The 26,127-nt window shown below is 39.0% G+C and overlaps 1 protein-coding gene across 2 annotated transcripts in view; it reads left to right on the top strand.

The window, feature by feature from the left end:
* Nucleotides 1-26,127, top strand: part of PPP3CA (protein phosphatase 3 catalytic subunit alpha) — a 282,357-nt gene that overhangs the window by 113,377 nt on the left and 142,853 nt on the right. For both annotated transcript variants that reach the window (XM_046656313.1, XM_046656314.1), the window contains exon 2: nucleotides 22,424-22,624. In XM_046656313.1, the coding sequence (XP_046512269.1) occupies nucleotides 22,424-22,624 (201 nt within the window). The remainder of the gene's footprint in view (nucleotides 1-22,423; nucleotides 22,625-26,127) is intronic.

A 26,127-nucleotide genomic window follows, 5' to 3' on the forward strand; every position in this document is an offset into this window, starting at 1 on the left:
TGATTTTAGGCATTTCTGTACCTTTCTCTTAAGAGCTAGATTGTGCCTGCTGTGTATGTGGATATTTGTCATTAAATCAGGTGTATTTGAAATATTTCTTAGTGTGACCTTTTTCCTAATTTATTTTCTCCTCCTTATTCTGTGAGCCCACATTATTAATGGATTTTCAAGTTATTCTTTAAATATTGTACTTTCCAGATGAATTGATGAAGTATGCAGGGAAATTTTGAGCACAAGATGATAAAATTCTAGGCTGGTCCCCTTTGACAGTGAATCTGAGCACCCCAATCCCACCCTTCCATTATTCCCCATTCTTATGCTTTGAGCAAAGTAGAGATTTTAACATTGATTCTGTAACACCTAGCTCAGTGTCTGATACTTAATAGGCACTTAACGAAAGGTTTTAAAATGACCAGATAAACTGAGATCTTCAGCAGATGTTCTCAAAAGGACTATGTGTGTGTTTGTGATATGAAGGAGCATATGGATGTCTAGTAAAAACTATGGAGGGCAAGTAGTGGAAGAAAACATTCTTCATTGGTTGCTGATTACTTGTGTCTGATTTGAGACTTTTTAAAAGAAGTATACATTTAAAAAATATGTATACATTTTAAAAAATGTGTGTTTCTGCCTATTTCAGCCCTCAGAAGCTGTTTTTTCTCCTTCGCATCCATTTCCACCGTCAGTTCTCTGCTTCATCCATAGGGCGATTTGTTCTACAGTTTATCCCACTGCTGAAATGGTCTTATTATTTGTGTCCTATCTCATCTGGATGATGGATGAACTGTATTTTCCACTGTTACCCGTGATTTTTCCTTTGTTGTCTCTAAATGAATTGTTTCTAGAAAGGAATCTAAACTGCGGGTAATTATTATTCAACCTTCCTAGTGTTTGTGAAAACAAAAGTTGACCTTATACAGTTAGGAGCTATGGGAAAACTTGGGTGGAACACAGATTTTTTTAGAAGTGAAGGGAAAAAACATTCAGCAATGAAGGCAGGAGAGTTTGCTTTAGTTTTTCCACATTTTAACTCCAAAAAAATTAAAGAGTTATTCAATAAAATAATGCAGTTTTTAAGGGATTTTTCTTAGAGTAGTTGCTATTATCTAAATAATGTTTGTTAGTAAGGATCAAACACCTTTGATTCAACTCAAGATTTGCTGAGGGTAAATCTTATTCTTTGGTGGAGGGCATTAGTTTCTCTTCCATTAACTTTGAGAAGGAAAACTTGAGTACTGTATATTCTTTATTTTTTTTTGGTGAGTAAGAGTCACTCTGAACTAACTTCTGTTGCCAATCGTCCTCTGTTTTTGCTTGAGGAAGATTGTCCCTGAGCTAACATCCATGCCAGTCTTCCTCTATTTTGTGTGTGGGGTGTCTCCACAGCATGGCTTGATGAGCGGTTTGTAGGTCCACGCCCCGGATCTGAACCTGCAAACCCTGAGCAAGTACTGTATATTCTTCATAGCTCCACTTAATAATTCTTTCTCTTCCTCCTCCTCCCTTTTCTTTTCCTTTCCCCTTCCCCATAACACTCTTTCTTTGTCATTTTCTCCCTCTCTTTTCTCCCCTTTTCCTCCCCTCAGCATTTATTAAGGACTTGCTCCTTGCTGGGCTCTTCTTCACTACAGGTGCTTTGTCCTCAAGCTCCAGAAGGTGAAGAGGACTGATAGAAATGTTGTATTTCTTTTCTGGGCCCACCTGGACAAACAAATCCTTTATTAAGATGCAGATCTCTTTAGCATCACTCGGGATCTTTAGCTGGCCTGTGCCCACCCCATGCAGGAAGTAGAAAAGGCACAGTGTTCTACTCATTCAGTGGGGATAGGATTTCAGCCGTCAGTTTCTGACTCATGTAGACACTTGTGGAATACCCACACTGTGCAACAGAGCATACTTGCTCGCGTTATGCTGATTTCTGTTTTTAACAATGTTCATTCCAAAACCGTAGCCTGGGGAATGCCCCTGGGATTTGTAAAGAGATGAAATGACTATATATCAGAGTTGAATACTTGGAACCCCCATGAGGCTTGCATTTTCGAAATGGAAAGGGATCTGGAGCCTACTGGTATTCCCTTATTTTACAGAGAAGGAAACTGAGCAACTGAAAAGTGAGGTTATGCGGCCATTGAGTGGCAGAGCCCTGCCTGTCTCCGTCTGCTGCTTCAAGGACCACTAATCGTTAGACCACACTGTGTCACTCACTTAGAGTGTACACAAAATTCGATTTGGTAGCCTAAAAATTGAGTATATTTCTGAAAGTTATTTGGAATACTGATTTTATTTAATAAATTAGGTCCTTTAGCATGATCTAGTGTACAGAATTGAAACCAGATGTGCCGGTGTGTATCCACACTCTGCCACTTCATATTAGGTGAACTTGGACAGTGTATTTAACCTCTTTTTCTTAGTCCGTCAAATGGGGACAGTAAACACTTATTTTATATGGTTATGGTAAAATCAGGTCTCAAATCCAAGTATTCAAAACTCTTGACACCAGACCACGGGATAAATGAAATCTGTGTAGAATGTCTAGCCTCAGTTTACCCATTAGTGCAGCTCATTTCTTCAACAAAGTTTGGAAGTGTTTTTGAGAGCTAGTACCATTTAATGGATTTGTGCTCCAAAATAGCATCCTTACATAATTTTGAAGCATTTTTATTTTCCCTGGCCTTTGAAGATATATTATTAATATTTGGAAAACACTTTGGGAAAGGGATTTTCCAGTTGCTTCTCTTTCAAAATGTTTTCTGATATAATTTGCCGTAGATGTATGTGGCGATTTTATGTGATGCTAAGTAGGCTGTTATGATCACCAGGACATTTTATAGCAAGTGAGCAGTTCTAGAAAGTAGTTTTGAAGGACTCACAGGTTTTTGGACACAGGGCCCCCGATCTAGTGATCAGCTGGTGAAATATAATTCATGGCACCATGACTGAGAAGAGTAAAGAAAATTCAGAATTCAAGACGGTGTAATTCTACCCATTAGTGCAGCTCATTTCTTCAACAAAGTTTAGAAGTGTTTTTGAGAGCTAGTACCATTTAATGGATTTGTGCTCCAAAATAGCACCACTAGTTCCTTAATTTGGGACAGTGCCGTTCATTCTGCAGATGAGAGGAAAATACTGTATGTAATTGAAGTTCATTTGGGGACCATCTTACTATTTTCCCTTACATGGTACAATGGCTAAATGTTTCCAAATCAGAAATCATTATAATGCTGTGCAATTTAATGATAGTGAAATGTCTTTACTTTCCTTCATATGTAGGTCAGCCAAAAAATTCACCTCAAAAAGCACCTTCATTCTTAGATTCTTCTATTAGATAGCCATTGTTGGCACAAAAGTTCCTGACCTAGGGACTTTTTTCTTTTAATTAAGCCAGATGCTTGTTAAATAAAAGATCCTCTAAATTTGGTGATGATGCAGTCTGTCATCTGCTGAATATGTCTTATATTTCTGCGCTACTTAGTGCTGCTTTTTTGACCTTTGGTGACACAACTTAAATCTTCAACTGATCATGTTATGTTTCTAAATCTGTTATGTTTCCTAAATGACAAACATTTCTTATACTATACAGTGAAGTAAATCGCACATTTTAAGTAGATCGGCAGTGTTTTAGAATAAATTCAGTATATCAGCAAATGCGGTTTGTTCTGGAGCAAATTGCAGTAGCTTTATTAAATGAGGAATTTTAAAAATGCTTAAATGAAAATAACTAGAGGTTAGTTTTATCTAGTTTAAAGGGACATTAGGATTAGAATGGCAAACAAGTCCTTGTTTCTGAAAAATACAACTGAACTTTCTTTCGCTTCACTGTTGTTTATCTGTCTTCACCAAAGGAAAGAAAATGCTTGCACTACAACAAACTGGGGAGAAAGTATATTTAGCTTAATAGGTGACTGGATAGTTAATAGGTACTTAGGTTCAAGGGAAAATAAATAGAGAAAACTTTTGATTCCTTTTCTAATATTAGAAATGAGGGATTTAGGGGCCAGCCCCGTGGCCAAGTGGTTAAGTTCGTACGCTCCGCTGCAGTGGCCCAGGGTGTCGCTGGTTCGGATCCTGGACTCAGTCATGGCACCACTCATCAGGCCATGCTGAGGCAGTGTCCCACATGCCACAACTAGAAGAACCCACAACTAAAATATACAACTCTGTACTGGGGGGAGTTGGGGAGAAAAAGCAGGAAAAAAACAAGATTGGCAACAGTTGTTAGCTCAGGTGGCAATCTTTAAAAAAAAAACGAATTGAAGGATTAGAGGAAATCAATACAATGTGTGTTAATGAAAGCATTATGTATTTAGGTGTTTTGGTAATAACCTTGCTCAGTTACATACAAGGATTCCTTATAAAGAGGAGTCTATCTGTATTCTCTTATATTTTGATTAATATGTCTTGAATAGCCGAATAGTTTTTTTCTTTACTTTCATAGTAATTTACATTTATTTTTTAAATTTTCAAGACAATTTTTTCTTTCTTCGCTTAGAGGCATATATTAGATTTAGTAAATGTAATATTATATTTGTACATTATTAGTTGTAAATATTATTATTGTAAACATTAGAAATGTAAAGATTATATTGAGTAAAATGACCTTCTTCAACGCAAACTCAATTTTGTGGCTCTATACAGGATTAAATCTAATGAAAGGACATGAGAATTTCCTTCACAAAGAAGCACGTAGTTATACTGTTACACCGTAAGGATAAAAACTCTTGATTATTGCTACTAGGGTGAATAAATTGTGTTCCTGTAACATTTTTCTCTTGCATTTTAGCTAAGGAATTATATAAATTTGAGTGAAAATAAAGGAACTGATTGGAAGGAAATTTCTCTGGCTAGTTACAGGCATGTGCCTAATCAGCGTGCCAGTGACTTTAGATTTCTGTGCAGTCAGAGTTTATCAAGGTGAGACTGTCATCGCACAGTTGGGTCCTGTGCTTTTGATCACTGGTTGTTTCAGTGAGCTCTCCCAGGTGATCTTACTGGCTAGTTATATCCATACGCTTACGTGAACGACTCCCCGTAGCACATCAGCTCATCTGGGGAGCTGTTACAGAGTATCCTGTGATTGGAGGAGTGGCCTTCTCGGGTTTTAGATTTTGTTCATCTAACAGGTAGAAATAGAACTTCCTCCATGGAGACATTTATCAGTGCTGAAAGCCAGCCTGTCTTGTGGTGTGGGGGTCATCTCTGATTGAAGGCTTGTAATGATTCCTGTTTCTTTCTTGGTAAATCACAACTCAGGGAGTTACTGTGTTTTTCTGCATTTGCTCTCATTTTGACAAGTCTCATAATGATAATGGTAAGCCTTTATTGAACCCTTAGTACGTACGTGTCAGACATTGCTCTACGTTTTTATAGAATGTTCAGGATAGCCCGAGTGATAGGTACTATTGTCCGCATTTTACAGATGAAGCCACTCAGGCAGTGAGATTAAATAAATCACCGAAGACCCAGACCCGAGGTAGCAGAAGATGACCTGAGCCTGGGTAGTGGGGGTCCAGAGTCCTGGGACAAGCACAGCTGTGCTACTCACACTTCTTTAACATAAGCACCTGAAATAAGAAGGAACAAATCTTTTATTTGAGAGCAAAAATCCATTGTAATTAATTTGAGTAAACACATAAATGATTTATAGTCTTTGTTGTATCCAACTGGTATGTTAAAGGTGGTCTGGCCCCCAGATCACAGATGTAGCATGGCAAACACTGGGTTTGAAAGTAGAAGGAAGACAGGGGAGATGCCTGTGACTGTGGCAATCCTGTCCATGTCAAAAGCCAAAGGTTTTCCTTCCTTTGGTTGGAATTCTTTGGTTTCCTTCTTCCTTAATTAGCTTTTTAAAGAGAAATAGCAACTACCTTTGACAACCTACAATTTGTACGCATGTTCAGATTAATGTCCTGAGCTTAAATGGAGAAGGCATGGGATTTGAAGTCAAGACTCTAGGATTATGTCTTGGTCCCACACACTAGCTGTGTTATTTTTAGCATGGAGTAGAAACTCATTTTTCTTATTTTCCTTTCTTATAAAATGATAAACATTTCAACACCTATCACATAGGGTTATTATGAAGATTGAATGAAGTCATATCTAGTCATGTGCAACAGAAGGATGATGTCTTGGTCACTGATGGACTGCACATGCAACGGTGGTCCCTGAAGATCAGCACCATATAGCTTAGGTGTGTAGTAGGCTATCCCATCTAGGTTTGTGTAAGTGCACTCTATGATATTCACACAATGATGAAATCACCTAACGAGGCATTTCTCAGAATGTTATCCCCATTGTTAAGTGATCCATGACATATATGAAAATGTTTCAAAAATATAAAGCATGTTCAGATTTTGTTTTAATGTTTGATAATTTTAATTTTTTACAGTTGAAAACCTTACATAACATAGTTCTTTATTCCAAATGATGACATTTCTCTCTGCCTAGTAGAGCAATCAAATTAAGACGGCTAGAGTGGTTTTGAATTGAGATAAAATATTGGGAATTTCTTTATCCATTATTGATTTGAATTTCCTAATAGCATTTAGTATTTTCAAATCATATTTGACTTAAACCCATATTATATGGCTGTAGTCATGTACCATTAAAGTAGACACTATGTGCGTTACAGACTAAAAGATGTTAACTTTGACTGCGTGGTAGTATGCTGTTCAATATGATGCATATATGAGTAAACAGAAATCAGAAATAAGTAGGCTTCCACTGTTTCTTTTTTGGAAATTGTTAGACAAATATAGTATATCTTCAGCTTAAACTAACATGTTTGTGATTTTGATTAAGATTTCTGGCCAATTTGACTTTATCCTCTAGTGTTGAATATTCGTGTTTGTATGAACTGACTCGCTTTGTCAAAATAGTTGAACTGGTTATTTGTTTACAGTAGGCTTTTACAAAACGTAATGTGTCAGGATGACTGAGTTTTATAGGAAAATAATTAGGAGTTGAGGCATAATTAATCTCTCTCCTAGATGAGTCACAAGACACAATACCATGTTCAAATCTCTAACAAAGTTTGCCAGAAATAAGCCCATTTAACCATGTTTAACATAGACATTGCAGAGCTTTTTTTCTCCCCCAGAAATGCTTTATTATAAAACATCTGTTAGCCGAGAACTAGTGTTGGAAAATGCTGCTGTCTTCGTCACATCTGATGTTCTTGGAAGGCCTAGTCGTCTCTGGGCTTCTCTGTGAATTGCTCCTCTGAAATTTCGATGAGGGTCACATTATCCTCTTAGTAAGAATTTCATGTCTGCCCTTGATGATGAAAGCGGTTCTTGATTAGATGACCATCTTGGGGTCACGCTTAGTGTCAGCTGGCAAGATAAGATCCTTCCTCTTAGACTGCATGTATGGTACAAACTCAGGGTTTTTGAGGCATAAATAAGCCAAGTGTAAATGAGAGTTTTCAGGTGATACAACAAAATGCTGGCATATGGAACAAAATGAATCCTGTGGGAATTCACTGAATGCAATAATAAAGAATAGTAAAAAAATCTATATACTTAACAAATTTGAGTTTGTACTTCTCACCAAATATTGCACTAAGCACTTTTGCAGGTATGGTCTCATTTAATTTTTTCAACAGCCTCTTGAGGTAAATATCTCCATTTTACAGGTGGAGGAAACTGGTTTCTCACAGATGTCTTAAGGAAACGTAGCTGTTAAACCTAGAATGTGAAGATAGGTGATTAGGTACTTCAGAACTCATAACTGTTATACTTTGTGGTATTTAGAGCTCAGATTCTGCTCCATGTTGCTGAAAATTATCAACAGCAGGTAGACTAACCAGGCTTTTTAAGGAGTAAAGGTTGGGGAGGCACCCTTTACACAGAATCACAGGCTAGTCTGAGAGGCAGCCAATAGTCGTTGATGGAAAACTTTTGGGCTTTGGATAGAACCCAAGCTCAGCGCTCATATGTGGAAATACTTTGGAGGCTTCTCTTCCCTTTGGACCAACCCATCAGAAACCAAATTGCAACAAAGACCTTGTACCTTTTACAAGCTAAATACTGAACCAATTGTTCTTTGTAATATTTTTGTCTCTTTCAAGCTGGGAGCAGTTAAATAAGAAGACAGAAAAGCCGAATAAGTTGTTCAAGGAGGCAACTGTGCATTTGGGCTAAATATTACTGCATTTAGAGAATTATGTGATGAGACGTGAATCGTCTATCAGTGAATCATTGGATAAATGTTTCTGAATGCTTGCTGTGTCCATCACTCTGCATAGGGAGTAGCGAACTCAGAAGGAAAGAGCACTCTTCAGGGAGTCCAGAGAACTAGGTGTGTCCTTCAGGCTTTGCGAGTAATTCCCTCTGGAGTATTGGGTGAGTCACTTCTTACCTACAGGGACGCTGTAGCAAGGATTAAAAGCACAACTCTAGAACCGGAGGGCCTGGGGTGAGCCCTGGTGTCCCCTGCTTATTCACTATGTGAACTCCATGAAGTCGTTTAATTTCTTTGTGCCTGAATTCTTGCATGTGAAAAATAGAATAGTAGTGTCCACATCACAGAATTGTTATGAAGATTCAATGAGTTAACACATACAGAGCGTTTAGAATGGTATCTGGGATGTAGGAAGTGCTGTGTGTTCGTGATTGTTTTATTATTATTTTACTTATTATTATCACTACTACTCTTATTCTCTTTGAGCCTCAGTTCCTTCAACTAGAAAATTAGGAGGTGAAATTAAATGATACTTAAGAAAATTTCAGATTTGTACACATTTATTGAATTTAGCCGAGAACTTTTCTAATCATTTATGGGGTATCTTATAAGTACAAACATTTGAAAATTAATACAGGCAGCAAGTGCTTTGTGTTTTAAGGGCAAAGAGATAAACACAAAACAAACACAAAGTAAAAAAAAGACCTTTGTGTTTTGGCAATCAGAGGACATTTTATTAAGTTTGTGGTCCTCAAGGACGTGGAGGCTTAAGTAGGAAGGCTCCCGGTCTTTTCAGAAGTTGTGATGTTTGAATAGTGATGATTAGGAGCTTGTGTGCTTAAAGGGGGCGAGCAAGGAATTTGTTAATCGTAACGAATACTTACGAAGTATTTACTGTGCCGTAACGTTCCAAGCACTTTACAAATAGTTTGTTTAATCCTCAGTTTACAGACCCAGAAACTGTACATGGAGAAGTTAAATAACTTGCCCAAGATCATACAGTTGATGAAGTGGGCTTCTGAGTTGGTGTTTTTGGCCCCTTGCCCTCACTGTCTCTGAAAGGCTTGAAGACAGGTATGGGATACCTAGAGAAGCAAGTGATTGGGCGTGACCAGACCACAGGGTTTGGGATAAGGTGGCTTAAGGGGAGATAACTGGGGACTTGAAGAAATAGTTTGACCATTATCTTAGTAATCTAGAGAAGAGTGTAACTGACGGTAGATGAGAATGGTTAGCCATAGGAGTGGCGAACAAGCCTTGATAAAGGGGATCATAGCCTTTTTGGGTCAAGGACCCTTGGGAGAATCCCAAATTTGTGCAACATACAGTATTGCCACAGAGTTTCACAAACTCTTTAATTTATTTGATGCTTTACACAGCTTGGTTTTCCTCCTTTGTCATAATTGTATATTTTCATAAAAGTCCACAGTTTTCTTTCTTTTGTGTTTGTTTTGTGTTCTTTTTCTTTCCGTAATCATATTTTTTAACATTTCACTTTCTTCAGATAACTGTCCTTTGGTTACTAACTTTTACAAAATATAATTTTGGAGAGTTCTTGATGACTTAATCAACTTTGTGTCCCCACTGTATGAGTATATATAAATAAATGATTGCAGTGAAATTACCTAGAATTTGCTTCCTTTATTATGTGAGTACAAAAGTGGTGATGGGCCTGGTGGCCAGTAGCTGTTCTCTACAGTGAGCTGCATCGTTCTGTGTTCATTTCATGAACAACTTGTTATGTGAATGGCTGTATCTGGGATGGGAAAAAATTTGCATTAAAAAAAAAAAAGAGATCAATCTTATTTCGAAAATGCACTGAAATGGCCTCTTGTGGAGAATGAGATCCAAAATTCTGTCTTTGCTTCTAGGGCACAGTTTTTGTTTCTTGAGCTTGGAAACCCTTAGAGTAATTACACTTTGGAGATTAGGGACTTCCAAGAGGTTGGGTGACTGATTATCGCTTGGTTTGTTTATCATTTGGTATGAGAGTAATAATTGGGTCCCCCTTGGCTACGTGGGGAGTGAGCATTGCCAATACCTATGGGAAATTGCTCTAGTAAAATTCACATGCTATTTAGGATTTTTTTTTTTTAATACAATCTAACTTGGCAATTTGGTGGGATGAACTCAAATTTATCTTCTTCAAGTGATGAAAACCAATTGTTTTCTTTCTTCTTTTCTTTTAATTTTCCCTGAACTTTTACTGCACTTTGGACTGTTAAAGTCTCCATTGTAAAAGTATAAATTATTTCTTTGTGTAAATGAAAATATCCTCAAAAATCATGTTATTGATGAGTTAGTTTTGAAGAAGAATATTATCAGAAAAACAACTTGAAAGGTTTCTATATTTTCTCAGATTTTAGGCTTATAAAGGAAAGTGGCTTTTAGTTTGTTTACATTTGTGTAATGGATAGCTTTATGACATTTTTCTTTCTCCAGTACCTAATGAACGTGTGTACTCTACATATTGTTTTAAAAACACACCTGATACATAGAGTATTAGCAAATCAAAGACACTTTGGGTTTCGTTGTGAATGATTGAATGCACTCTTTTGGGAATGAGAACCTTTTCATAACTTGAATTTTGTTCCAAAAAAAGTATTGACAATATATATAAACCTTCGTTTATGTGCTGTGATCAGGGAAGGAGACATTTCACTGCAAGTGAAATTATCGTATAACTGAGACATGTCTTTTTTAAACATTAAATCATTTAAAATTCTATTTAATGAAAGTGTATCAAAATTGTATTACGCCTTTCCCTCTTTGTAATAGAGTGTATTGTCTGACAATCTGGAATCCGATATTTATGAAATGTGGGATATATACCATCATGAACACCATGGATATGCCCTGATATCCCCTAGGTGGTTGTGAAATATCGAGCTGTACACATGGAGGCCGCCCTCGTTTTCTCTTTCTCTCTCGTATACTGAGAATGGCTCCATTCCTTTCCTGTGCAGTATGGGGCATAGATTTTGTGGTGAGTGTTCTCAACCCTGCTGAATTTCCGATTGCCTCTGGGAGTGTGATTGCACTGTGGTTGGGGAGGATGATGGGAACCAGAGCTCTGAATAAGTGGAGAATTACCACGTATGAGGGGACTTAGAAAACACACACACAAGTCCATTGTTAAATTAATATACATTATTACACCATTTGATTTGTGTGCATGTGATTACTTTTACTGGACATATCCTATGTCTTACATTTGTATTAACCTGTTAGTTCTACATTTGATCATGATTGTTTCTTGAGTGGGAATTTAAGGCAAGGAGTGACTTTAAATGATGTGGTAATAAAATAATTGAAGCCAACCCTGGGGGGGTAATGTAGTAGTTAAGATTCAGTGCTCTCACTGCCGTGGCCCGGGGTCGTTTCCCAGTCAGGAAACCACACCGCCTACCTGTGGGTTGTCATCTCATGGCAACTGCATGTTGCTATGATGCTGAAAGCTCTGCCACCAGGATTTAAAATGCCAGCAGGGAGACCCATGGTAGACAGGTTTCAGCAAAGCTTCCAGACTAAGACTAGGAAGAAGGACCCGGCCACCCACTTCTGAAAAAGTTGGCCATGAAAACCCGGTGAATAGCAGCAGAGCATCTTCTGATAGAGCACCAGCAGGTGAGAGGATGGTGCAGAAAGACCGGGCAGGGACCGCTCTGCTGTCCACGGGGTCACTGGAGTTGGAATCAACTCAACAGCGCTAACAACAGCAACAACAATAAAAAATACTGTATTTTAAGTCTGCCAGTTGGGAACTCTGCACATGTAACTTTAAGAAAGGCACTCACATGCCTCCTCAATGACTCACCATCATGCTTAGATGACTGTCTTTAACTTGGACAGTGAAAAATTTATGGAAGTGAGGCTTTTTAGATGTTTCGGGGAATCAAAACCAAAGTCACGTATCATGGGAATTGTTCTGTTTGTCATTCTATATGTGTTTAGAATGAGTTAGATAACCTAGTTTTCAGCTCTTGACAACTGCATTTCACAATAAATTCTTTATTTGTGCCTACTAGTGAGATTTGGATTGGCTCCGCCTGGGAGTGCTAGTTTGTCAAGCAGGGACTACAAAGAGGGGAGAGGAGGGCTTTCTCCTTCTGAACTACTTCTGACACTTAGGGATGCTGAGAAAGGGTTAGTCTAAGTCGTCTCAGTTACCGCAAGTTGTACAATTAAAAAAACGTCTTTTTTACTGAAGCATACTTCAATAAATTTATATTAATAGCATTCTTACAAACTAGAAAAATGTTCTTTTTAAAGGAATTATTTGAACTGCTCTCTGAAATTCCATGGGATAGCACTTTATGAGCTTAAAAGTACCAAAGCTCTATTGTAACAATATGATATTATTTTTATTGTTATTGGGTCAGTTTTATATCACAGATAACAACAAATTTGATCTATGATCCTATATTCACATATGGGATAAAAAACATTTAGTACTTGAACCTTCTTAGGGTAATTTCCCCCCTTCCCTCTTCAGTTTTCTCTGTTGCTCACTCTGACCACGCCTGTCTGTTCCATCTTGGGTGGTTCATCTACCTCCCACCTGTCTGTCTCACCCAGCTCCCACCCCTCCACCTGGCATGTGTGGCCTCTTTCCTGTGATGAGTACTTTATAAGGGACATTTACTAAATGAAGGTTTCAGTTTCTGAGTTATTTTGGCTATTGACTATTCTCTTTATGTTTACATACTTTTAGTTCTGAACAAGGCCTATTCTCTCTTCTTAAACTACTTCTAGTAGCACAGAAATTTTACTCAAATGCTAGGTGAGCAAGAAGGAAAAAAAAGGTCATTCATTTGAAAACATTGGTGGAATATCTATCCAACACCGGGGCATTGGACTGTACTCTCAATGGAACTTGATTATTAATCTTTCTACTTAATTTTTCTGATGTTTCTGAGTAGTGATGATTGCTTGACTCATTTAAAGGGTAAGATTTGCTGTTACCTGTAAATTTGCAGTTGGCGTTATAATCCCAGCAATCTGCTTCCTTGGTTATTTGAGAATTTCTTTTATGCACAAAAGATGCCATGTAAGAGTGGAAGATCTCTCTTAAGAGTGGCTCTTCATTGATGAAGGGAGTGCAGTCTGCTGCACCTTTATTATGAAATTAGCCATTTTCCACTTGATAGATTAAGAAATATATGTTTGACTTAAAATCAAAATTGACAAGTACATTTTAAAGATAAAGGTAACAAATGAAAATGGAGTTTAAGAGGTAACAATTGTAGGTGGTATTCACTAAAGGGTTGTAATATTTGAATAGATGTGTGAAGATTGTGGTTTGGGGAGTGCACATCTCAGGTGCTGAGAACTGGGACTTCCTGTGTGCTTCTGTGTTACTCCTGTGACTGGGGGGCTCTTAGAAATGGCGGACCAGAGAGAGTGGATGAGAGCATGTCTGGTCATCAGAGTGAAGCAAACAGCGTAAGCGCTACTGAACGTGGGGAGGCCCAGAGGACCTGATGTTTCACTATTCAGCCCATGGGGAGCAGGGAGCACAGAGCCAGGGCAAGGGGGAGTTCACTGCAAGCCTGGGAATTTAGCTCCTGCCCTTGGCTCTCTGGAGGGGTGACTCTTAGGCAAAATATTTCGATCTTGCTTCACTGTGGTCCGTAGATCTAAGTCTGTATGCCAAATTTATTACTTTTTTAAACAATCACTCCTTATATGCAAAAGTGGTAACATCCTTAAATTGCCACCCAGGATTTACATTATTCAGTGTCATTTGGGACATAGATTTGCTGTTTCATGAAGATCTTTCAAAGAAGAGAAAGTCTATTCAATTAAAGCAAATTATTCTGATGTCTGTAGGTGTTTTAATCACGGAGATGGGGACCGTGGGCAAGCACGTGGGCATAGAAAATGTGTGGGCATTTAGAGCTGAATGATGAACTTGAAAGGCAGGAGTTGTGTGTGGGTGTAGATTGATTTTTGTCTTATCAACTTACAAGTTTAGGATTGAAGACTAAGAAGGTACATATTATATTTTACAGGTTTGCTATTTTTCATACAGAGATTTCTAAGGTTTATATTTATTAAAGACTTTCTAATCAAATAGTTCACCTCCAATGGAGGTAAAATCCTTACTGATATTTGAGGTCTTAAGCCATCGAATTGAGGATTTCTGAATGGTAGAGTGTGTCTTGGGTTAAATAAAGTTTTAGAATCCCTGGGTACTCTTCATTTCTGAGGGATAATTATCATGTTCAAAGGGACCTGCTCACTTGGGAAGTAAATTCAACTTGTTCTAAAGTATCTTGTTTGTCTCTTGATTTTAATCTCCCCCTGTGACATATTTCTCCAGAGAAAAGGAAAATGTTCAAGGCAAAAAAAATAAATAGCCTTCTGCTTAAATTCATCCCAGTGAGTAGAATTTTATGCATTACTGTAAGTTTGTTATTCTAGAGATTACTCTAGGTACCATTTGCTGAAAGTTTTGCTGCAGTTGTTCCATCAGGTGCTGAGGTCCAGTGTAGTGGGGCTTCCTCCCGGTGTAACTGAATGTGGCCGACTATATGTTTTTAATTAAAAAGACACTATAGAATAGATCCTTATGAAACAGCACATCTTCAATGATATATTTAAAAGTTTTTAAGTATTTATCTTAAACATTTAAATTAAAACAGTATTTATTAAAATTCTTAGTTTAATCTGAACATTCAATATCATGTATCAAAGCCAGTAAATATGTTTGCTTTTATCGTGTACTGTATAAAATTATCTGTTATTGGCGTGGCCCCATGTTAATTGCTGGACTTGTGCATATAGCTTTATTTTAACAACAAAAAAATTGGATTTTATTTAAGCTTTTCAGGAATGCTGAAATATTTTTAAACTAAAAATAAAATTTTTGCCAAATCATCTTTCATGTTGAATCACTATTACATAATTCATTATGTAAGTCATTTGCAATTTTTCTACTAAATAAACGAACTAACCAAAATATCAAAACTTCAAAGGACTTTTGTGATAGAACTACTCAAGACTACCCGCGGAGGGGTTGTGAACTGTCACCATTCCTATGTCCATGAGTCCTGGACTTGAGAATGCATAGTGGCCAGAGAATAAGAAAAACTGTCCATGGATATGATAGGTGTAACTACATATCAATAAACATATTTAAATGAAAATTATTTTGAAATTCAGATAAATGATCTCTGATTATACTGTCAAGGTACTTATTTTCACTAATTAATTATTAATCCCTTGTAGTTGAAACAGTAATTCTTTTAGTTAGTTAGTGTCTGATCTTTATTAAAGAATTGCTTGTAGCACATTTCAGATTTAGGTTCAAAAAGTACTGTGTATAATGTATATCCTGCAAGCCAGAAGAGAAAACCTGCTTATTTTGATAAATGCTTCAAGTACCTTAGTGCCCTTTTATTAACACTTTTGGGAGGTTCCATAAAATACACTTGTGCTATATTACGTGTAAGCATTCAGGAAAACCACATGTGGCATTTCAGTTTGCTAGTGAAATAATCGGTACACGTACTGTGTGTAGTAACTGAATGCATTTTAAGGCTCAGGATCTGTGTGGCCTTATTCGGGGGTGGGGGGTGGGTAAGGAGGTGTTGCATGAGGTCATCACACCAGCAGGAAAAAAACACCAGTAAATTAATAAATTGGAGTTTTATTTATAGACCTACTGTGAAGAATTTTCTTAGCTGGGACCGGATGTTTCTGTTTACAAGATTAATATTCAGCCACACTTGAGATGGGCAAGCATGTTTTAATTTGACATTCATATCTATGATGAAAGCCAAACAAGAGATGAATGTCCATAGGAATAGCAGACGTTGGACCTGAATAAATAGAGTTTTTCTCAGAGTCTAGCTGAGGCTAATTTCTAAGCGCTCTCTCCCACACAACGTGTTTTGTGTGTCTTTGCATATAGACATTATGTATATGGGTAAACCTGTATCCCCACATTGATAGAATGTTTTTAAACCCAGAAGACTGTGAGTCAAACCTAGTTGTTCAGTGTTAGAACCCAAGTCAAACTGAGTGAAAAGTCACCGTCCTTTTATGTATCCCTTCGCTCTTTATTCAGAAGTCGGATCAGGTTTCACATACTTTAATAACGGATGTGGAGCTACTTGTGTATATTTTAGCTAACATATTGTATCTTACATACCTTATTTTTTGTTACTTACCTTAAAAACAGAAGCTCATCTTCTGGCGTCATCTAAAAGCTTAGCTATTTTTTATATACTGTAGATAAAAGAAATGTGCCACCGCATCTAAGAGTTTCTAGGAACCCAGGCGTAACCTTAAGGTAGATAAAGACACTTTTTTTTCTTGCTGCTTATATTGTCTCTCATGTTCTTCAAATTTTGTTCTTTAGTTTCGTAGTTTAACACTTTTGCATCTAAAGCAAAAACTAATCATTGTACCTCATAGTAATCTCTTCAGAGTCTCCATCTGCTGGTGTTGGTTTTCAGTTGCTCGTGTCTCCCCGGCCCTTCTCACTGCCTGGCATAGAACACAGTGCACAGTCGGTGGTTAATAGGTGCCTGATACTGATTGATTGGCTGTTATGGTTTGATTAGAACAGTAGTTGGTGGCACAGCCAGATGTCCAGGAGGGAACGGAGGGGTGCCCCTCTGGGGAGGTCAGGCCAGAGTGTGTCTTAAGTTGTGTCTGACATGTGATCTCCATAAGCTCTTCTCTTGACATGTGCTGACAGAAGCATCTTAGACAGCCTTTGTGCAGACAGTAGCCACATGAAATACAGGACAAGAGCTGTTCCTGTATACACGTTCTGATGACAGAGAGGGAGGGAACAGACGTGTCAGGACTTGCAAAGACTTGCGTCTACTGTGGTTGATTGATCTTGTGGAGCATGTTTGCGGAAAAGTGAACTGCCTGGTGTTTGGTGTGCCTTTCCTTACACTGCAGATCAGTGAGTCTCAATCTGGACTGCACTTTAGTCTACCCTGAATTTCTTTAAGAATGTGCCGCTTCCCTGGCCCTACCCTAGACCAGTGAAATCAGAATCTCTGCAGGTTGGGCCTGAGCATCGTTCATTTTTAAAAACGATTCCAGTGTACAGCTGGTTTTGAGATACTTGGAAATTTTGTAGGAACCAAATTTGGAAGAGAAGAAAGATTAAACAGTATGATTTCCATGCCCTCTGTTCTCATTTACTTGTTGAGAAGGATGTATCACTGTCCAGGAATAATCTAATATAAGCCATTTATGCAAATATTTTTTGGTGAAGAAGATTGGCCCTGAGCTAACATCTGTTGCCCATCTTCCTCTGTTTTGTATGTGGGACACCACGACAACATGGCTTGATGAATGACGTATAGGTCCATGCCTGGAATCCAAATCTGCGAACCCTGGGCCACCGAAGTAGAGCAACGCAAACTTAATCACTCCATCACCAGGCTGGCCCCCATTTATGTGATCTTAAATGTTCTAGTAGGTGTATTAAAAAAGTAAAGAGGAATAGGTCAAAATAATTTTAATAATAAATGTTATTTAGCCCAATACATCCTAAATCTTATTTCAACCTGTAATCAGTATAAAAATATTAATGAGATATTTTATACCTTTTTTTTCTTGTGTCAGCCGTTCTAAATCTAGGGCATGTTGTAGACTTGGTTTAGTCTAGCCACTTCTCAAGTGTTCAGCTGCCACATGTGGCTGTCCATTCCGTATTGGACAGAGCAGATCCAGAGGGCAAAGTGCGGGAGCAGAAACCAGGAGACCTGACTGTTGCTATTGGTTTTGCCACTGACTAAGCCTTTGACTTTGAACAACTCACTGGTCCTTTCTCTGGATTTCAGTGTCCTTGGTTTAGCATGAGGGGTCAGGAGTCAGTCTAAATTGGGACTTTCTTAATTTTGCTGCACAGAGCCCCAGGCCTCTGTGAGCATGCCTTAGCGGCCAGCACCAGGGAGCGGAGAGGCAGGCAAGCTGCTTGGGCTCTTTTTTCTTTGGATATACTTGAGTTTCCAGTTGTCATTTTGTTTGAGGACAAAAATTTAAAAAAAAATGTTTTTTAAAGCAAAACAAAGGTTTGAAAAAAATCACTAGGCTAAGTGTTTTCTTAAGTCTGTGATTCTCTCCTGTCAGCATTCATAAGGCGACTCCAGGAGGAGGTCAGGCAGCAGAACTCCTGTCCTTCCTTCCACTGAAGGTATCACCAGGACAAGGACCCTTGGATGTTTCCTGTCAAATGGTGGTAGCCCTTCAGTAGTGACCCAAATGTCTCGGATTTGAGGAACAGAAATCTCAGATGCCTAGATCCACCCCAGAGTGGTGACAGATCACTTAGGCCAGCCGAGACACAAAGCGGTTGTCTCAAACTGACCTAGCCTGAATGTCAGGAGGACACCCCTGACTCTGTCTGAGGTGTGCTCCCTGTAGTCAGCCAGCCCCGAGGGCTGGGATTCCTCTGGCTGCAAGACTTTGCTGACATGGAATGTGTTTCTCTACTAGTGAATGTGTAATTGAGAACTACAGTAGTTGTTATATAGATGCCAATATTAGATGCACATGATTTTGGTTCCCAGACTAGTAACGTTTCTCCATATCAGATAGGTGAACTCTGGTGGCAACAACAAATAGAAAAGAAACAATATCATATCTCATTCATTGGAAATCAGTCTCTGCCAGGTTTCCACAGTCCGGGACGTGGGGACGCAATCCTAATCCACTATGTCGTTTGCCTTTAAAGCCTCCTGTGTTGGTTTTTGTTAGGAGTCAGCCAAGGACTTACGTGTCCCAAATTTTAGCTACTTTGCTGTTGCATTTGAGGAAAAAAAGTGACATTGAGTGGGAATTGTGAAGTGGGGAAAGCTGAGAGGGTTTCTATCTATTTTTAGGGTTCTTCTAAGAAGTCTGTTATAACACCATATTCTGTACTTAATAGGCAATTATAAGAAAATTGTTTTGGAAAGAGTCAGCCCAGATATCAACAATCATTTCTGAATTTTTCCTAGCATGCACACACTTAATTCCTCCAGTCCTGGCCTGCTCATGCTCATGAAAGCAACCTGTAATCAGGCAAAGGAGGGAGGGAAATCCAACTTTATCATATCAAGCACAGCCACTTTTACAACAAGTTAATGAAAAGAATGTTTTCTGAGTATGTTGAATTCTTTAATCCAAGTAGATTTCGCTCAATATTTGACATAGGTCTGTGCATAAGACTCCAGATGAATAGAGAAAGTAAATAAATGTGACCTTTGTAAGGCTGGTATTTTCTTTATGAAGCCAAAAGGTGCACAAATAGACAAATATTAGCCCACTCATATTTTTGTCCCAGAAAACATCCCTCTGGCGACATCATCTCTGTGTTCCGTCTTTGGCATTGTTCCTGCCCATCTTGGTTCCCTGCAGGCCTTGCCATCTGTTTAGCCGGTAAAGGGCCCCGTTGCATCAGTGTCCCCATCCTCTAGTTGGAAATAGAGCCCTCTGACTGGCAGTCTTCCTCTGTTTTCTGGCCTCTGTTTATTTGGAACGAGCTCCAGTGTTTCTGAGCAGGTAGCTGTGCCTGAGCCGTTCCTGAGGGTGAGCAGTTACTGGCAGGTGGAAGAGCTGCAGCGAAGAGTGGGGCATCTGTTCTTGCAGTGCTCTGGGCTTACAGGGGTCTGGGGACTTGGAGAAAGTCCAGCCGTGAAGGTGATGCCCTCCCTGGGGCTCTCCTTTTGCCTTTCCCCTTTGTCAGCGCTTTGGCTCTTTCGGCTGTAACCTTTGGTCTGTCTTCAGTTTAATATGGCCAGCTGTGGCGGGTGGCAGAGACCCACTGCTTTGATCTGCCCAACCCTATGTCAGCCACCGTCCCTCGTGGCTCTCGGGACTCTTGCCTGGCAGTTTTGCAGTCACTTACAGCTTCAGCGTTGTCTCACTCACACCTTAAGACCTCATTCTAAAACAGTCAGCTCTTGGCCTTACCCCTAGTGTCCTTTTGACATTTCCCTCATTCCATCCCCCATCCTATATCTGGGGAATTTTGAGGAGTTGCCAGGTAGGATATTTTGTAATTTCAAACCATACATAAAGACCTAGGTAAAGAGCTGTGGCCATCAAAGTGTTTCCATGATTTCTTAACAAGCATGTATGTTAGTCAGGCACAAGAAACGGGGGAGGGCAGAGAAACAAAACAAACAAAATAATCACCCAACACCTGAAGTATAATGAGCTCATTTCCTCTTTTTTCTTCTCTTTGTTTAATTCTTAAATTTTCCTTTTCTTATTTCATAGTATGCTTTGGCATTACACATTTTGTCTTTTATTTTACATCATGCTTTTGTGTTATAATATTTATTCTACCACAAGCTGCCCAAGATAATTTTTGAAAATAAAAGTGGTATTTATAAGAAACACCTCTCTGTATTCATTAGAATTTCAATTCTAAAAAATGATTTGTTCATCACTTTTTAATTATTAGGCCATGTCTGAAGTCCTTTCTGGAAGCAGTGTAGTGTGGTCATTAACACAGGTGTCTGGCACCAGACTGCGGGGGGGTTTTGCTCATTCGGTCTGCATATAAATCACTAGGTGATTATCTTGGGCAAGGCTTGTAATATTTTTGAGCCTCAAGTTTCTCCCCCACGGTAATGTTATGAGGACTGAATATGTGTATATATAAACACATGTGCATACGCCTTACTCATCTTACAGCTGCTCTGTCGTGTTTGACTTTATCACCCAAGCAATGCCTGGCATAAAATAAACATGCTATAAATGTTAGCTACTACTATTGCTATTTACTTTAGTTATTGTGACGCTCCTCAGATAGATCTAATTCCTCCGTTGCAGGTGATGTACCTGAAACCAGAGGAGGTTATTTAACTTGCCCAGGGTGGTCCACCTGGTGAGTGTGCAGAGCCAGGTTTGCACCCGGGTTCATCTCAGCACGCGAGCCTCACCCTCATCTGCTGCGTCTGCCTCTGCCACCTCCTTTGGCAGCAGAGTTAACTAGATATGCTTGGATTGTTAGTACAGTCAAGCTTGCGTCCATCAGTACGGGTTCACTTCCTGACTTTTCTTTTTCCCTAAGTAGTTACAATTTCTCTTGGGTGACAAATCTGTGCTATTAGGTTGCAAATCTCTTGGCATAGGTCTACCATAAATTTTGCTTCTGTGAGAGACACTTCTAGGAAGTAAGAGGGCTAGGTTTATTACTTAACATCAGGTGTTATTTTTAAGAGCGGAACCAGCATATGGAGATGTTCTCATGCATATGGCAGAGTGCACCTGGCAGATGAAAGTTACATGAACCTGTGTTGATACTCCTTTCAGATGTTTCTAATAGATCCGAGTTGTCCAGGAAATGACCCCTCAGGTGAAATAGAGAATTAATGAATTTCCCTCACTGAAGGGGCTTTTTGGCTATTTATCAGAAATGTAACCTTCATGATTACCATCTCTGACGATGGCCCTTTGGATGTCCTGGCACATTGTAGGAATTTGGTGACTCTTCCCTGGCTGAGTGAATGAATGAATGTATTCACAGATGTGAAGAATGATAGTAGTTACAAGAGAGCTCCTTACAGTGAAGAAGGCATGGGCTGGAAGGGAGTATGGCTGGTTCTAAGTCTGAGCAATAAATGGAGTTTGTCATTGTATCATATTCTTAAATACCTGGGTCTCCTTGCTGGCGTCATACTGCCCGCTCACTGTTCAAGATGTGCCTTCAGTACGTGCATGCACAAATCCTGATGTCCTGTTCAGGATTCAGTGCGTTTTTGCCTTTTGCTCTAAGATTCCTACCCTCTCCTTAAACAATGAGTCAGTCACTTTACTCAGAGACATGACTCCAGCTGAAGGGACAGACCTGGTCTGGCAGACCATTTCCTGCTCCTCTCATCCCAGAACGAGCCCGCTTTCTAGTGAAGAAACATAGTCTCCTGAGTCAGTTATGGTTGAATGTGCAGAATTGTTTTCTTTTGCTGAATTGATTATTACCTAACAGAAACTTATCTCCCTCCTTTTTCTTTATTAACTCACTCGGGATCTTCTAGATTCAAGAGATAGGTACTGGATGAATAAGAACTATGAGTCTCCTTTCAGCAATCACATTACATCTAGAATCAAAGGAAGAAGGCAGTCTTTAATTCTTGATAGCCCTTGATCATATTTTAATGTGGGAACTTTTTAAATACTCCAAAAGGTGGTTAGTGGTAGGAATAGATATTTGGTGGGTATTAATTAATCTTTTGTTGTTGAGTTGGCTAATGTAATAATTTGGCTTTTTCTCTTTCAGCTGTCCCATTTCCTCCAAGTCACCGGCTTACAGCAAAAGAAGTGTTTGATAATGATGGGAAACCTCGAGTGGATGTCTTAAAGGCACATCTCATGAAGGAAGGCAGACTGGAAGAGAGTGTTGCATTAAGAATAATAACAGAAGGGGCTTCAATCCTTCGACAGGAGAAAAATTTGCTGGATATTGATGCACCCGTCACAGGTGAGTCCGAAGGATAGAGATTGCCCACTTCCGCCCCTCTTTGTTGTTTCTCACCTCACATTGAATTCAGATACCTTATTCACCTCACTCCTTTACTGTCAATTTATACATTAAGAACTAAAGACATTACACATATGTAACTATTTTTATATATGTATTAAATATCTATAAGATTGTGATGCTCAAAAAATTGGTGCAACTCAGAGATGATGAGGATATCACGAAGTAATACTTTAATTAAGGAGTGATGTTGTTTGTCAGTAGAAACACTAACTGGTGCAAGGAACACAAGATATTCATTGGGAGAGAGTAGACAAAGTGTCCTAAGACTTCCACAGTGTTTGAGTAAGTGGCTAAGTTAAAGCATTGGTTCTCAAAGTGTCATCCCCAGACTGGCATCATCATCATCATCATCACTTGGAAACTTGTTAAAATGTAAATCCTCAGGCCTCACCCCAGACCTGCTGAATCAGATTCTCTGGGGTCAGGCCCAGCAATCTGTTTTATCAAGTCCTCTAGGTGATTCTGATGCACATTAACATTTGAGAACCACTGAATTTTAGGAAGAAGTGCAAATTTCTCTTCTTCCAGAGTATTTTGTGTCTAAAAATGTGTCTTTGCTCTTTACTTTTTTGTTGTTGTTAAGGAAGATTAGCCCTGAGCTAACATCTGTGCCAATCCTCCTCCACTTTGTATGTGGGGTGCCGCCACAGCATGGCTGACAAGTGGTGTAGGTCCATGCCCAGGATCCAAACCCGTGAACCCAGGCTGCTGAAGCAGAGCATGCCAAACTTAACCACTACACCACAGGGCTGGCCCCGTGTCTTTACTTTTTGAGTATTTTTGTTCTCTTACTTCTTACAGGGAGGTAAATGTTTTGTATAAGTGTAACTTCTCTTAAGCCATAAAAATTAAATCTTGTCAAAAAATTTTACGTGGTGTAGAGTGTCAAATATTAGAGATTTTTAATCTACCATTTGTGGAGTTTGCTAAACTTGCTAGTTTTCGTTTTTAGAGAAGCTAAAAAACATTTAATTTTCTGTTTAATTATTAGCATTCTGGCAAAAGGAAAAAATTTAGACACAGAATATTGTCCTTTTCAAAACAAATGGGACATTTAGACATATTTCATATATTACTGGTTGCTTCTTTCTTCCAAATCTTCATTACTTATATTATTGGCCTTCACATGTGTATTTGTTAAGAGAAAGATAAGCTCTCTTGAGTATCAGACTAGGCCTTCCTCAGTCAAAATGGCCCTAGTGACTCCTCTTGCGAAGAAATCGATGTTATTTACACTTTGTTTTTGTTTGGCAGTGTGCTCTTCTTGTGTTTGTAACTCCGAATGTGCTTGGGGCCAGGCAGCAGGAGAACTTGCTCCAGTTGTGTTAACTCAGTTTTGGCCAGTGGTGAATGAGTTAAGCCACAGACTTCTCTGTGTGTCTGTCACTATGAACCCCATTTTCCATGTGTTAGAAGGGAATTATGCATTGGTGTCTCCAACTCATAGACACTGTGAAAATCGGACAAAACAAATGTGAACGTGCTTTACTTTCTTAGATACCAAAATACTGAAATTTTTTAGTGTCTAAATAGTAGTTTGGCATCCCCCAGCCAAAAAAACTACTCTAAAAAATTGACTACAGTGGCCAGCCCAGTAGCATAGTGGTTAAGTTCGTGCGCTCTGCCTTGACAGCCCAGGGTTCACAGGTTCAGATCCTTGGCATGGACCTACACACGGCTCATAAAGCCATGCTGTGGTGGCATCCAGCTTACAAAATAGAGGAAGATTGGCACAGATGTACTTCAGCTACAATCTTCCTCAAACAAAAAGAGGAAGATTGGCAACAGATGTTAGCTCAGGGCCAATCTTCCTCACCAAAAAAAGAGACTATAAATTCCACTATATAAATTAATGGTAAAATATTAGCTGTAAATGAAATCTTTCTCATTAAACTTATTTGTTTTTAGTAAGAAAGCATGGCTTGGTGTTTTATTATGTTTATTTTTTCTCATTCCACTTGACATCATGTGACTTCCAATGAAGAATTCATGTTAAATTCACTAATGAGGCCAGCTGATGTTAATGGAAGTGATAATTATAACTTAAAAGAAACATGTGAAATAGGTATGTAGGGCAATGTGTTTTCTGGGATGCAGTCAGCTCTGTTCAACTAGGCTCTGTCCTGAAAGGACACGTGGGGGGTTTCTAGAGGAGTCAGATTGTGGCGTTCTGACCCAGAACCTTTCTGGAGTCCAGAGTAATTGCCCTCATATTCAGTACAGGTCATAACTGTTCTTTCTAGTAAGATCCCAGCTGACATTTTGGCAAATTTTGGGATATAGATAAAAAGAGACTTTGGAAATCAGGACTCAATTGTGTGTAACTTTCCCTGGGGGAGAAAAAAACTAAAGATTTTTAGATAGTGACCGAAGCAGCTATGCAGACATCACCAAACGTGTAGCACTAGCAGAAACCTTTCTCTAGAGGAGATTTATATCTCATGATGAAGGCAGGGTCCTAAGGAGCCTCCAGGAGCTTCCATTGCAGGGTCTCCTACCCCCTGTCCTGGGAATGTAAGGACGTGGAATAATAGTGGCAGAGGAATGGAAAAAAATTGACATTTGGATAAAAGGAGAAAAAACACCCCTTTTGCATATAATTCACCAGATAGGTAAATTCATAGTTTCATATTCAGCCTATGAGTTTCTGAGCAAAAGCTGAAACTTGGAAGACTGCAGAATAAAAGCAGAGTGCGTTGATCAGAGAAAATTACAATCTCTTTGTATTTCAAAATTTCTTAAAATTTATTGGTGAAATTTTATGATAATGTGATTGTGATCTGCGATTTTATTTTGTCTGGACAGCTGAACCAGCAGTGTAGTATATATTTTTAAATTTGTTGTTTGCGTTACTGATACTAGGCTGTGCAGTAAAAGGCATAGTTTACACTGAAAAATATTCAGAGTAGGGTATTCTTTATATAGTTCAGAATTCCACACTGAAGAAAGATGGAAAACTTAAGAAACAGTTCAGAGGAGAGGAAAGAAGAGGAAGAAGAAGGAAGGAGCATGGGAGGGGGCGAAGAAGGAAGATGAAACAATTGCAAGTGAAAACCTGAGGAAAAGAAGAGGAAGGGAGCAGGACTTTTCATGGAGCCCAAAGCCAGGCCACAAGGTGGTTCCACGCGCATCAGAAATAGTCTTTCCGCTGCAGATGATGGATTCCTAAAACCGACAAGGTGACTGGGTCCCAGTAGAAGCTGGCCAGTAAATCCTTATGTGGAATTCACCTTGAAGTGTACTAGATATGTAAACTCTCCAATGGCTAATATTTTCTAATGTTACACAAAGCCACTCGCCAGCTTCTCCTCCACTCCTCTCCTCTCCGCTTCATTAAGAAAAATGTTTCACCGTCAAATGTTTAGAGAGAAGTTATGCTTACATCCGTGCCGTGGTTTGCCTCCATTTTAAGAAAAACCCAGAAATTAGTATTCTGGTTA

The sequence above is a fragment of the Equus quagga genome, chromosome 3 (genome assembly GCF_021613505.1).
Source record: "Equus quagga isolate Etosha38 chromosome 3, UCLA_HA_Equagga_1.0, whole genome shotgun sequence".
NCBI classification, from domain to species: domain Eukaryota; kingdom Metazoa; phylum Chordata; class Mammalia; order Perissodactyla; family Equidae; genus Equus; species Equus quagga.